This window comes from Plectropomus leopardus, chromosome 16 (assembly GCF_008729295.1).
Source record: "Plectropomus leopardus isolate mb chromosome 16, YSFRI_Pleo_2.0, whole genome shotgun sequence".
In the NCBI taxonomy this organism is placed as follows: domain Eukaryota; kingdom Metazoa; phylum Chordata; class Actinopteri; order Perciformes; family Serranidae; genus Plectropomus; species Plectropomus leopardus.
In genome coordinates this window covers 17,676,037-17,690,557 of record NC_056478.1, presented here as the reverse complement: position 1 = coordinate 17,690,557, position 14,521 = coordinate 17,676,037, and the positions used below count along the sequence as shown (strand labels likewise).

Sequence of the window (14,521 nt, the reverse complement as noted above, 5' to 3'; positions counted from 1 at the left end):
GCATACAAACCAGCATTGACATTCAGATTAATGATGGCAGACTTGACAGACAGCTCTGTGATCAGGTTACCCACGGAGGGAATCTGGATCAGACCCATCATACCAACAAGGTGAGCAGCTTGGCTTTTCTTGTAAACAATCTTGGCGTCCATATCCACGGACTGATCAGTAGTAGTTATAATATTCTTCAATCCTGTCTGCTCATACAAGTTCAGATCACTGATAGCTGGAGATTTGAAATCAACAAAAGGCAGGTCAATCTCAGGAATGCTGATGGGGGATGTCAGGAAGTCAAGATTGGCCTCTCCATCCATGGCAACAAAGATGCCGGCCTCATTTTCATTATTGTCAACAGTAAGGTTGTAGAAGATTTTGTACTGATTAAGACGAGCCAGAGTGACTGTGTTCATCTGTTGGCTGTTAGGTTTGAAGACAGCTGTGTAATCATTCTGCAGATCTATCTTAGCAGTCAGACTTTCAAAAATGTTGATCTTAGCATTTCCTTTGTTTTGGAATTCGAAGACGAACTCAAAAGGACGGACTACAATGTTGATTCCATTGGACAGGATTGCAGTGACTGCACCATACAGCTCAGTGTCATGGCTTGCTTTCAGCTCAGCTTTCATATCATAAAGGTTGGCATGTCCAGATGCCTGAACAAGACTGTTCTTAATGACAGCTCCATCTGCCTCACTGCGGATATTAAACTTGAAATAAGTAAGGAGCCCTGATTCAGCAGTAATTTGCTGTTTCATCTTTAAGATGGGAGAGTCTGTGTCACCAGAGAATGTCAGTGTGGCAATGCGGGGAGTGAGTGACAGCTGCAAGTTGCTCTTGTGGGTGCTTACTTGAGCATTTACGTTGCCAGTGCCTGTATTGTCAACTGTTAGGGTGAGGGTGTAGCCATCTTGGCGAGCAATTACTTTCTGGGTTACAGATGCCTGGCTCTTGACATCAAAAATTGGGAAGTCAGATACATGATTGTATGTTGTATCAAGAGAGGCAGACATTCCTTCCTCCATTGCAATAAAGCCTGTGTTCATGAAGTCAGCAGTGTAAGGTGCAGTGGTGACTTTAACTGTAGTTTTGGCTTGGGCCTGGCCTGAGAGTCCATAAAGAGTTACAGATGCCTGATGTTCAACTCCAAAATTAAGATGGTTCAATTTAAGAGTTTCTGCGAAGACAATGCGGCTCATTTTTGGGATTGCAATACGAGAAGTCACGTCAAGTTTATAATTAAGAATCTCAAACCTTGGAGATGTGCCCTGGGAAGTAAGGAATCCAGTGAATTGAGGTGTCATTTCACTCTCAGTGGAGTTCTGGAACTCAGCAGAAGTCTTGACGATGTAGATGGGAGTTTGGAATTTGATCTCACCATAGAGTTTACCAAAGCATGGGACCATGATTTGATCTGGAATGGTTGGCAGTGAGAACTCAGGAAGCTGAAGGGACTTGACAAGCTTTTCTACAGGCACTTGTGGGATGGCAGGGAATGAGATCTCAGGAAGGGAGATTTCTGGGAGGGTTATCTCAGGCATGGAAGGCATGTAGTTCATGGTCAGCTCTCCAAAGAAAGCATCCACATCAGGCATGGTAATCTCAAAGTTAACAATGAAATCAAGAAGATCAATGATTCTCTGCTTGATGTCATCAAATGAAATTGATTTGGCTGTTACAGTGAAGGTTCCCAGGATGGTAATGTCAGGGATGTCGAGTTGTGTTGGAATTTCAAACTGTTCAAGCTTATCCATACTGAATTTCATTGAAGGCACAACAAGATTAGTGAATGGAACAGTGAAGGATGGCATGCCCAACTCAGCCTTCTTAAGTTCAGTAATGAGCCCTTCAATGATCTGCTGAATCTCGCTGACAATTTTTGGTGCAGGAATCATCTCAACCAAATTGGTGAATGCATTGCTGATCTTGGAGATGACCATTTTGTAGCATTTGCTCACAAAGTTCAGATAAGAAGTAATCTCAGCCTGGATATCCAGATTTGTAATTTCCTGTTTTATATACTCAGCAAATCTCTTAAGGCTGTCAAGCACAACCCCATCAAAGATATCCTTTACAGATTTCATCATGTCTGCAACTTTGATGTCTCTCAGACTTTCCATAAAGCTGCTAACAGAGGACAAGAGAAGGTTAACAAAACCTCTTGTTGCTTCAAGTTTCTGGGGGATTTCAAGAGTCCTGATCAGCTCATTTGCCATAGTTGTGTACTCCGCAATAATTGGATTGACAGTATCCACAAAGTCATTATAACTCAATGGCTTCACCTTTTCCACAAGAATTTCAATATACATATTCAAGTCTTTAATCATATCCTTAACCTCAGTTGCTTTCAAATAGTCAATAACACTTTGGAAGACTTGCACGAATTTGGTAGGGATGTCTGCATCCTTCACCATCTTGGCCACAGCCCTGATAGTGTCCTCTATTTTAAACTGCTTGATGAGATCGACAGCCTTCTCCAAGACAGCCTGAACCTTTTTATCAGCCTCAAACTTAACAATCAGCTCTCTTAGTTTGGCATAGAATGTGTTGATCTTACCTAAAATGTCAAAGTCCTGAATTGTTTGCTGAATAAAATCTGTCATATCGCTGAAAATCTCTGTTGGAATCTGATTCACTAGCATATCAATGGGAGCTTTAAAGTTGATGGATGAAAGGATCTCCTTCAGGTAAGATACCATTTTCTGCATGTCAAAGTTTTCAATAAATCTTCTGACCTCAACCATGATTTTCTGCAGTGACTCCATGATGTCATACTTAGAATCAATATCACGCAAGAATGCGATACTGCTGCCTTCCAGTTTTTCCAGGTCAATCTGCTGGATCATGTCTTTCATGGTATCAATCACATACACAATCATAGCCTTGATATCATACTCTTCGTTAATGGCATTCAGCAGTTCCTGGATGTTCTGAATAAGGGTTTCAGGGAGGTTGCCACTAACAATAATCTCCTTCATTGTAACAGCAAAGTTTTGGATGTAAAAAGAGACATCAGCCAGCAGTTTCTCAACGATAGCCTTCAGGTTTCTCAAAGAGGCTTCCACATCCTCCATGGAGATGAAATATTCTTCAGCAAAATCACTGAAATACTGCTTCAGCTGAACAGCCTTCTCCTCAATATTCATTTGAGAAAGAAATTCACTTACAAGCAGGGGAAGACGCTCAAGTTTAGCCCTAACCTCCTCATTGTTAATGTACCCTTGCAGTGCCTCTGCAACACGCACAACAACACCCTTGATGCTCTCCAAGAGGGCAGGCAGATTTTCAAAGAGCGGTAACTGAATTATTTGAGAATCTGTGTTCTTGTCATACTTGAGGAAAGAAGAGATGGTGAATTCTTGGCTTTCCATGGAGTCTACATTAAGCATGTTTGTGAGGATGGTACCAGAAACCTCAATTCCAGCTCTCTCAGCAGTGTTGTAAACACTCATGTCCTGGTTGAAGGCATGCTCATTCATTTTAGACTTCATTCTTAAACTGGTCTTCTGCTCTTGCAGTGACAGAACAGTATCCATCTTGTTATCAAAAGTGGTCTCAAAGGCAAAACCATTATCTAGCTGCTGGTTTACTGATGCTCTGTATTCATGTGAGCTAGCAAAAGCCAGGGGTTGGGCTCTCAGGAGGAACTTGCCATAGAGCTGGGCACTGTGCTTTCCATACATGGTCATGTCTCCATCAGCATTGAAAATGGCATCAAGGTTGAAATCAAAAGGTACAATGCTGCAGCGAATGGTGTGGTCAAAGCGCATTGGCTGTGAGTTGAAGCGCGCATCATTGGTGATCCTGGCAGCAAGACCAATAACTTCAAGCTCGGTGTTGTGGCTCATGTGAGTTCCAAAGAGTTTTCCTGTTGTGCTGCACTTTGCATTTGCTGTCATGTCAGCATAATTGACCTGATAGGTGTGCTTGATCTCTTCCTCACCATAAATGGCTTTCAGGCTTCCAGTCAGGTCCATCTTGTAAAGCTCTGCCTGCAGCTGAGCCTCATTAATGAAGTTAGCCGCCAGAAGTTTCAGGTTGTTATTGACATTTGCAGTGGCAGTGTAGGGTTTTACATCAAGGGTGATATCATGGTCGTAAGAGGCATACTTACTGGCAGTGGCTTCAGCCTTTGACTTGAAGTCAAGACCAGAGAGAGTAATGGTCAGAGTGTTGGTATTATCAATCTTGATGTCACGCACTGCAGCCTTGTTGGTAATGGATAGAGTAGCCTGTGAAGCATCAAGCCCAGCACTGAAAGTGTTTTCCAGGGACAGGGGGCTCTGGAGGGTGGTTGTACCACTTGTGGTCAAACCGTCCTTGTTCATTTTCAGAGTAGCCTTGTGAGTGGCCTCATTCTCAAGGAGCTTAATTGTGGCATCGCTGTTTACAGCCAGACCATTGACATCAAGAGAGGCACTCAGCAGAGAGTAAACACGGTTTTCAGAGTGGTCTGCATTTGTTTCTATTCTCATGACAACTTCACCAGCACCAGCAGAGGCTTCAGCCAGGTTGCGGATCTTCATGCCAAGAGCGAGGGCATTGGCATCACATTTCAGAGACAGCTTGCTGTCTTTGAAGGAAAGCTCAGCAACATGGGATAAGGTGTTTTCAAAGGCATTGGTGTTTGACACAACTGAGAATTCTCCATTGGCCAGAGTTGCTGCAATTGTGTTTTCGGCTTTTACAATGGTTGAGTCCACCTTGACAATAGAATCAATCTTTGCTTCTCTCATGGGTGGGAAGATGGAAACCGACTGGGTTGAAATGGTCTTGCCATACACGGGTCCAGCCCTGACCATTCCCTCGAAGTTGCTGTCAGCAGAGATTTCCTCAGTGTTGATTCCAGTCATGCCAGTGTGCTCTAGTGCAATATTGAGACCAAATGGGCTAGTGGCTTCAATCTTGCTGCTGGATTTCAAATTAATTTTGTCTGTGATGGTTGCATCCTCAACAATACTAATACTGGCGTCGAGGAATTTATGAGTCAAAGAGCTTTTCAGCTGGGCCTTGATGGAGTCAGTGGTGGCCACCATTCCAGAGCCTAAATTAAACACAAAAGAAGTAAAGATGAATCATAACAGAAAATTAGAAAGTGTGATTACTTTTTGTGAAAACTTTTACATTCATTTGTTGGTATACCTTATAGAAATACAGTATCTACAGTCCAGTAGTTAAGTGTGGTTTTAGCATAAAATACTGTACCATTGTAACTACAATCAAGTCAAATTGTTTTACATCAGTGGCAGTTGGTAACCGTAACAGAAAACTGCATCACGAGAAGTGAAAGACAATGTCAACTGTAAATAAAGGATATAACATAACATCCTTATATCATCATTGATATTTCATATGTAATACCTTCAATCTTTATTGAGAGGATGTCGAGTGGGGAGGTTCCTTTCACATCAAACTTAGCTGAGTAGCTTGGTGTCTCCACAACATCTTTGCCGGCGGCCATTGAGGCCTCCATGTCATAAAGGTTACTCTTCATCTGAGTTGAAACTTCAGCTTTGCCAAAAAGAGGAATGGACAGTGTAAGGCTCTCAAGGAAAACAAGCTCAGGGATGGGAATTTCCATGGAGGCAATCTCCAGTCCGAAGTGGGGAAGAGACAAGCTGGGTGTGGTTAAAGCTGGTGGGAAGTTAAGCTCCTCCGTTGACTTTCCTCCAAGAGGAAGAGGGACAGCAATAGTGAAGCGCTCATCATTGAAGTGGTAGACAGCCTTTGCCTCACTGTTATAAAAACAAAAGTAAAATCCATAAATATTTTAGAGAAATGTAATAATTTAAACATTTAGCTCAGAGTTTTTTGTACTTACGTATTCAGGAACAGTATTTCTGGCAGGGAAATCTCAGGCATATCAGGCACTCTGAAGTTCTGAATGTAAGGGATATCCATGCCATACTTGTCCATGTAGTTGTTTGCTGCCTAAGAAAACACCAAGCAGGGTTTTTTCCATGCTCCACAATGTTTTGCCAAAGAAAATGTGAAGAATTGTTGAATCCAAGATTCATACCTCTCCAAACTTCTTGAAGATGTGACGCATTTTCATGTCGGTTTCTCCCACCTGCATGTCAAGAAGCTGGTTGCCATACATATCAATCATATCAGCCTGTGGCCAGCTGGATGTGTCAGTGTTAACATCAGACTTGAACTCAACCTCAATCTTGCTGACATCTGCAATGATAGAGAACAATCAATTGAATCCTAAAACATGAGGAAATCTTTCTTTAAAACCCAAATGAGATTTAATCCAAGAGTCCAATTGTTCTAAACAAAATAAAACTTGGCATTTTCTTTCTGAAATTGTACCATATTTGGGGTCCTAAATTTTATCCACAAAACTAAAGTTTACATGCACCTGTCTAATAAGTCAGCAACTATTAAATGAAATGTCATGTAATATTTTTTAGATAGAGTAACTAGAAATCCCATTACCATATTTCATTGTGATTTTCTGCTCAGAGGTGACAGTCATGGCCTTGATTTCACTCTTAAGCTCCAATTCCAAGTCTTCATCACGTTTCATGTTAGCTGTGACGGTGGCATCAGCATTGATTGAGGGGACAAGGAGTTGGATTTGCAGCATCCCTTCCTTCATGGCTTTCAGACTGAAAAATGTACCAAGAAGTTAGCATGCTCTCATTGATGAGGGTGAAATGAATGTTTTATTATGAGGACTTTTAATAGATTTCTTACTTGGCACGGCCAACCAGAGAGAGCTGAGGGACGTTCTTGTTTATCAAGTCAAGAGAGATGGAGTGAGTTCCTTTGCCCTTGGTATTTCCATCAACAACACCCAGTCTGAGTCCAGCCTCCACATCGTAGTCAGGGATCTCAATGTCAGCTGTGATGACATTCCTCCTTCTGTTATATTTCATGATTGCTCTGGCTTCAGTGGGTGCTGCACCTGTTGTTGACCAACCAATAGGTTCTTATTGTTAAATCCACAAAAACAGAACATTTCCAAATTGAACTAGTGAAAAGTCAAAAAGGTTTTTTCCAATATTGTACATTACCTTCAGCCCTCAGAACAAACTTGACAGTGTCAACTTTCTGCCGGCCCTCTTCTCCCTCCTTGAGGAGCTCGTAGGCAAGAGTGGCTGTGTATTCAGTGACTTCACCAGTGGGGTGGAGCTCCACAGCAAATCTGTGTAGATATTTCAGTTAAATAGCCAATATTGCAAAATAATTTTTTTTTAAATGACAATCATATGTTGGTAGAAAATTTCACTCACTTGCTGTCTCCGGTGAAGGGGAAGTAGGGAGCGGTCTCCTGAGAGTAAGCATCAATGTACTGCAGAGCAGTGCAGTATTTCATTCCAGCGAAGAAGGGAGTGCACTCGCTGACATCAACCTTGTCCATCACCATAGGGGGGATGGTCTTCACCTCAGATCCAGTCACTGCCACCAGGGTGTTTCTAAATTTCAAATGTAGAAAAGTTAAAATGCAATTTTGGCTGTTTTAATCTAAATGTAGAAAAGTTGACATTGTTGCAAAGTTATAAGATCCTCAAAAGTATTTGTATGAGGTTAGGATTATAGAAAGAAAAAAATGTAGCACTACAAACAAGGCTCTCTTCAACCTTGTTAGATAACATTGTTTTGTTTTTACTTCGGCTTACGTCATTTTGATGAGCTTGATAGGATTAACTGGAGCAGGGATGGTCAGCTTGACATTGTCACGATCCATGGAGATCTTGGCACTGAGACCACTTTCATGGAATAAGGTGGTGTGCATCTCCAATCCAGAGTTGACATATTCAGGGATGTGGGAGCCAATCTGAGTTACAAACTCAATGCCAGCTGAAGGCATGACGGTCACCTCACTCTGCATGGACAAAAAGGTGAAATTTGGAGTTGTGTTGATGGCTTTATTATTTAAAGTTATTGGTGTCACTTAAACACATTTTTTAAAAATTACCATATCACGGGCAATCTGAAGTCCACCCTTGATGCCAGGGGTGAAGGTACCAGACAGTGCAATCCTCAGAGGCACACCAGTGACAGTGGGCAGGAAGAATTCATTGTCCATGAAGATGTAGTGGGCAAAGATGGTGTTGTCAGCCTTGGTCATCAGTGCCTTCATGATCTTTGACAAAAAAGATACATAGGACATTTAAATCATAATCATAATTTCTAAGTTACAGCAATTTTTTTTTTTTATGTCAGTGATGCTTTTTAAAGAAACAACTTCCTTACATCAGTTGGGAACATCTTGAACATGCTGTCAATCATCATGGCAGCAGAGTATGCCATCTCCTCCATTTCGTTGGTCCTCAAATATCCCAGCTCATTTCCCAAAAGCCTCAAATAAACCATTGCCTCTGGGGACTCTGCTGTCTTCATTTCCCTGACCAGTTTGTTGAGGTTGCGTCCGATCTCCCTCATCAAGTTCTGGGAAGCCTGGACATAGAAGTGCATGCTCTAATACAATTTTTTTCCCTTCTGGAAAAGTGATCATCATTATTACAGTTGTTTTAATCATGTGTACAAAACAGATCGGTTTGAATACCTGTCTCTTCATCCTGTTGTTCTTCAGAGCAGGGAGGATGTTCTGCAGGATCTCATTGACTTTGAGTGGCATGTTGTCGGAGACAAAGTACATTGTCTTCAGGGCAGTGTCAGGGAAGAAGCCATTCTTTCCAAACAAGGCTTCAATGGTTGGCTCAAATCCTTTTCCTTCCATACCAATCTGTGAAGGTGACACATTTTAACTGTCACAACTTAGCTTATGAAAAACTTGTCTTAACGTTCAAATCTTGTCAAAACAGTTAAAAATGTTTACCTCCATCATGTCGATGTCATAGCCAAATGCCCTCAGAGTCATGTCAAGCATGGCCTCTTTGGGCAGGTAGCTGGTTCCCTCAAAGATCATGTTGCCCTCCACAGATCCAAGCCTGTAGTTGCGAGAGAACTTGGTGGGGTCCATGGTGGGTCCGATCTCATTACCCTGCAGGGCATCACGAATCTTCTGTCTCAGTCTATCAAAAAAACAAATATTGTAGTTTAAAATCAGATTGTATTCAAACTGGGACACCAACTCACTATGTAGTGAAACAACAAATTTAAGAAACAAAAATTAAAAGCTGTGACTGCTTTTTTCACTCACTCTTGGGTCTCTGGCTCAGTTGAGGACAAGATGTTGGTAATGTGGGAGATCACAAAGCTCTTGACTTGTTTGTCCTGCTCATTGGGCAAGGCATTAGCCAGCTGGGCCAATTCAGTGGGTTTGGGGTCCTTCATAAGAACCAGATAGGCAGCAATGCGCTTTTGCATGGGGCTGGCGCTGTCCAAAAGCACTTGCATGAGAACCTCTCTGCCCTGTGACCATTAAATAATGATAAAATGAGTAACCAGTAGAGGTGATTCCTTCAATGATGTGTCAAAGCTTTGAAATAATTTGACTTGCCTCCTCGGGGACGGGAGTCAGCCTGAAGACTTGGATGGCAGCCTGCTGCACAGCTGGGGAAGCTGCAGGTTGGTTCACACACTGGATCACAGCAGATCTGAGTGCGGGACCAGCAGATACCAGAGCTGGAGCCATGTTGCCAATAACCTAGAATCAAAGGATGCTTTAATATTGTGCTCATTGCATTTTGCTTTCATTTAAATGTTGATCTGTAGGGAAGGCTACCCACTCTCAGTGTCATGAAAGTGTTTTCCTTGTCACCAGAACAGTCACCCAACTGGGCAGCCATGAACTCAGCAACAGAGAAAATCTCAGGGATCAGTTTTTCCTGAGTTTTGTAAAACCTGTTGAAGAAAAAAACACATTACGAATTTAAAGCCCATGTCTCATTTTACAGAAATAGGGAAAATATCTGCTGAAATATTATTCAGATATTCAACGTTAACTTTGCTCACCTCTTGACAACATTGCTCAGGGCATACATGATGGGCTTGCTGGGCTTGTATTTGGCCATCTCAAGCATGTCATTGATCAAGAGGGCAGAGGGATTTGACACGAGTCCCAAAGCAAAAACACTGGCATCAACCTCGAGCGAGGAGCTGTCGAAAGTCCTGAGGATCTGCATGATTGCACTGCTGCATTCAGGAGTTCCACATTGGACCAGAACCTGGTAGGTCAGGACACGGGACACTGCAAGAGCCTCTGGAATGGCGGGACTCAGGGTCTCAGTCTTCATTCCACGGACCATGGTGACAAGCTTGTGGAAGAGGTTGGCCCTCCTCTCACCCTCGGTCTCGGGCAGAGTGGCCAGTTCTCTCAGGAGGTTCAGAGCTGCATCTTTATCCTGGACAGCGCTCCTGTCCTCAACAATGTCCATGTGAAGACCCTTGACAATATCACCTATAGCAATAGCAACATGGTATTAATGACAAAATCTTACCATTAGTTAACATGTTTGAACAGTCAACTCTCAATGAGATGGAAATGAAACAAAAAGCTTACTGTGGTCGAAGACTCTATCATTGTGAGGAGAGACCTGAACCAGGGTCAGTTCTTGCTTTCCAACGTTGGTAACTCCATTTTCTTTTCTGTTGGAAGAAAACACTTGCTTACAAATACTGTCAGTCATTTGCACAAGACTTAAGTCTGTGCACCTACATAATGGAGCACAATAAAGAGTACAGTGTAAGGCTGGACCTACTTGTGAGAGAAGGGAATGAGGATGTGGTTCTCAGTGCAGGATCCAGAGGTCATATGTTTGTTGACATTGTCAAACTTGTAGTTGCAGGTCTGGGAGCTTCTGATCAGCTGGGCAAGAGGGTAGTGCTGAAAATAGACAATCATATCAATGAAAAGAATCAATCAAAATGAAAGAGTGGATTAGTTTGCATTGCACTTCCCAGAAACATCATCTTGTCAATGAAATATACAGGTACTTTTTGACACAGTGGAGTCTTACTACTGAAATTTTAGTCGTTAATGTTTAAGTTTCTTACTTCTTACTTTTTTCTCTTTATCTTTTTAACATTGATCCTATGACAGCTCAGCTTAACTTATATATATATATATATATATTTTTTTTTCTTTTTTTTCTTTTCTTTCCTAATTTACAAAATTAGTTTTGCTGCCCTCACAAACACAACATTCCCTGTTGTGCACCAGGGGGAATCTTGATCCAAGATTAAATATATATGACAATAAATGTGGCTCATGTATATGTACTTTTTTTTTTACCTTCAACTATCAAACTCAAAGTTTTGTTTTCAAAAGTTCATGTTGCCACTATGGACAATTGGATATCTTACCATGCCAGGTAAAATTGCCATTGGGCTGGTGTGATCTCTTATTGGTCTAAATTCATCACATCTAGACAGGTCCCTGTTGAGGGTGATGTCAGTCGCAATGTCCTCTCTGGCGTTGACAGTGGAATAGGTCTTGCACTTGCCATGGATAGTGGGCTGTAATAGATTATTGGAGGAAAAAGTATATATTTAGACTGTATTACAAGCAGTCTTTTAAACTGGAAAAATCAGTTTAACTTCAGATTATATCAGATTAACTTTGAAGATGGTATTAAAATATGCAGAGTTTTAAACATTTTCATGGTTAATGAATGTACCATGTATTTGTTCTTGTCTTCTTCCAGCAGAGGCACAGCGAGGGCAGAGATGATACCCCTCTTGATGTTCAGAGTGGTTGTTGTCTCACCATCTTCAGGGTACAGTTTCACATCGTAAACACCCTCAACCACAACCTTCAGAGGATACCTAAAAGAGAGGGTAAAATGCTTGAATTAAATTACCAGGGCAAAAGATAGGGTAGTTTCAGAAGAAAGTAATTTTGACTTCATAGATTTTTAATAAAGTGACATACTTCTCCATTTCAGCAGCAAAGGCATCAGAGTTTGGTGAAGGACCAAACACAGGGTTGCCATCTGCATCCATGTCGACCACCTCACTCAGGCTACAGCCAGTGGTGCGGACGATGAAACTACAAGTCTGAGGTACTTCAATTTCAACCTGTGAGAGAAAGTAGATGTTTTTTTTAATCTTACTTTCTGAGAGGGAGAAAAATCATACGAGTAAAGATGATTGTGCTTTCTCATACCGTGCAAGCGCCTTTGGGTCCGTTTTTGAGCTGTGAGGCTCCGTTGATGGCATTCAAAGATTCGGCTTCATATCGGTATTCATACTTGTGTAGGGTCTTGTACCTTTGGGCCACTAGGGAAGAAAAACAATGTTCAGGTGGGGTTTTGTATGTAAAAGCTATCTATTTACTTTCATACAGTCATTTTTAATGTGGAGACTGGATAAAAATAAACTTCTTAAAATAATCGCATTAACAAAAACATTAACGCAGCAAGTATTCTGGTGTAACTTACGCAAACAGGTTGGCTGATCGTCATCTTGGGCAACTGTTTAAAAAAAGTAAGAAAACATCAGATATTATTAGTAATTCTAATGCAAGTGACTACAACTACTAAACAACACTTGCACTAATCCACAGGTCCTTGATCATAATTATTATCAGGTTTCCTATGCAGTATGAGAAAGTATGGAATTAGATTTTAGTCATTTCCAGGTCTGCATAAGTATGAAAAAAAAAGAAAAGAGAGTATGAAAAAAGATGACTGTTTCCCCTATGCTGTTTTCTAAAATCTAGAATGCAGAATTTCTGACAATAATTTGATCAGAAAAGCAGCATGTTTTTCATGGCGATTGGAGCAGGCAGCCACCACTGCCAAAATGTCCAAAGCAGTGTGAGAGTTTTGGCCAGAGCAAGCTTGAGGTCATCAAAAGCAAGGCAAGAAGTAAAAAATTAAAAAAAAAAAAATCTTATTTTTAAAGTTTAACATTACATCCTTTCAAAAAAAGTAAAAAACAAAGCAATTTAGGGTGAAATAATTTGTAGCAAAACAGTGGGCATTATAAACCAAACTAAACAAAAAAACCCCAAACTATTACAGTGTTTAGCCATGTACGCTAAAAGAAATGTTCAAATAAGTACTTACAAGCCAAGGCAGATGTGCTGAGGAGCAGCAAAAGGCAGAGCTTTGAGTCCCCCATGATGGGCTCGTTGAAGCTCTCTCCTTGGTATTGGCGAGTACTCAGACGAGACTGATTTCTCAGTGTCAGCTCGGCACTTTTATACCCTCAGCTGGGCTCTTTCAGGAGACTGGGAGGCACAGACAGTGCTTTAAATGCTCAAAGTCCACCCCACCCTCCTGTGTGGAGGGACAAAGGCAAAAGGTTTAAACAGATACTCATTGCTCAGAGCACACATGCTTACAAAACTGATCGCATCTGTTAAATCTTCAATATGTCCTCTTATAACTGCATTAAAAGTGTTTTTGGTAGATATCAAAATGCATGCAGGACTTTTGATGAAATATTTTGGTAGACTAAAGCACATTTAATGGTTAGTCTTATCAGATACTTATGGTTTTATATGACTTCATTAGGTCTGATATAATTGAAAAATTGATGAAGAGCAGCTGCATAGTCACAATGATTTTACTAATTTTAGCCATGTCTAGGTCAGGCTTTTTGTGTTGCCCATTTAACGATAAAAGCTTAAATAAGGTATTTACTTGCATAAGACTTTATAATAATAATAATAATTATATTTGCTGTGATTAACCTTAATTCATTGTGTCTATTCATATGACTTTAAGTCTAAAGGAGTGAGCCTTGTATTTAAAAATCTGGTTGAAATATTTCAGTTTACTGTATTCATAGCTGGAATTGATGAGATTGTTATATGGACCAAATTCAAAATAAAAATTCAAAGTCAATCAATGAAGTTAACAAGCTCACAGCTGCAGTGTGAATTAGGTTACTGATAAACACTCATTACTTTACACTGAGTGATCAAGGCGTGCTCCAAACACAAAGTCCCTCTAGATGTTAAAAAAAAAGTTGATAAACTTATCAGCTGCTTTATCGTTGATGATATTGACAAAAAAACAACAACAACCAAATACCTTAAGGCTGCATTTTCTCTGTGATGTAAATGTTGAATCAGTCCTTTAAAGTTGGTGTTGTCATTTTATTTTCTGGTTCATTTAACAAAAACAGCGCATGTTAATTAGAGGTACTGTTAATGCAGCAGTTAACTAGGTGAAAACTTTGTTCTTTTCACCTACAGTGGCTAGTTTTCCATTATTTAATTTTATTGTTATGTACATGTAACACAATACCTCATACATTAGGACTATTATCTGTGTTTTAACTGGGAATGTAGCTAATCTTTACAGTTAAAGTACTTGCAGTTATAGTACTTACAGTGTAGTACCTTGTAAGAGTTTGATGTTGTTGTTCTGCTTCCACTGCCACAAGCCAAAATGAAAATGTGGAAAACATTTGCCAAACTTCAATATGGGCTGATGATGAACTTTGATCTACAAAGATTCAAAGGCTCAGGCAGAGTTTGATTTTCTGTCTAAATGGACTGTGGTCTTGATGTTGGCAGGCACAGCATATGCAGTAAATAAACAAGCAGCAGTAACCTTGGATTAACCAAAGTTTTTAAAATGATTTTTCATTACAATGCAAAGTTTGAGACAACACGTCAGGTTTTTTTTTTTTTTATCTGTTTTTTACATTGATC

General features: G+C 40.6%; 1 protein-coding gene across 1 annotated transcript in view; it reads right to left on the bottom strand.

Moving 5' to 3' along the window:
• LOC121955851 (apolipoprotein B-100-like) overlaps positions 1–14,235 on the bottom strand; it is a 15,930-nt gene extending 1,695 nt beyond the window's left edge. The window contains exons 1-26 of the mRNA XM_042503937.1: positions 14,197–14,235; positions 12,924–13,136; positions 12,294–12,326; positions 12,020–12,132; positions 11,786–11,931; positions 11,532–11,679; positions 11,218–11,370; positions 10,614–10,738; positions 10,415–10,500; positions 9,868–10,312; positions 9,642–9,756; positions 9,413–9,559; positions 9,113–9,324; positions 8,789–8,984; positions 8,516–8,695; positions 8,203–8,406; positions 7,925–8,092; positions 7,626–7,831; positions 7,239–7,421; positions 7,020–7,150; positions 6,700–6,910; positions 6,439–6,611; positions 6,017–6,177; positions 5,819–5,928; positions 5,359–5,732; positions 7–5,041 (exon numbers count right to left, since the gene is read on the bottom strand). Coding sequence (XP_042359871.1) covers positions 7–5,041; positions 5,359–5,732; positions 5,819–5,928; positions 6,017–6,177; positions 6,439–6,611; positions 6,700–6,910; positions 7,020–7,150; positions 7,239–7,421; positions 7,626–7,831; positions 7,925–8,092; positions 8,203–8,406; positions 8,516–8,695; positions 8,789–8,984; positions 9,113–9,324; positions 9,413–9,559; positions 9,642–9,756; positions 9,868–10,312; positions 10,415–10,500; positions 10,614–10,738; positions 11,218–11,370; positions 11,532–11,679; positions 11,786–11,931; positions 12,020–12,132; positions 12,294–12,326; positions 12,924–12,978 — 9,110 coding nt within the window. The 5' untranslated portion in view covers positions 12,979–13,136; positions 14,197–14,235. The remainder of the gene's footprint in view (positions 1–6; positions 5,042–5,358; positions 5,733–5,818; positions 5,929–6,016; positions 6,178–6,438; positions 6,612–6,699; positions 6,911–7,019; positions 7,151–7,238; positions 7,422–7,625; positions 7,832–7,924; positions 8,093–8,202; positions 8,407–8,515; positions 8,696–8,788; positions 8,985–9,112; positions 9,325–9,412; positions 9,560–9,641; positions 9,757–9,867; positions 10,313–10,414; positions 10,501–10,613; positions 10,739–11,217; positions 11,371–11,531; positions 11,680–11,785; positions 11,932–12,019; positions 12,133–12,293; positions 12,327–12,923; positions 13,137–14,196) is intronic.
• Between the last annotated feature and the right edge of the window lie 286 nt (positions 14,236–14,521).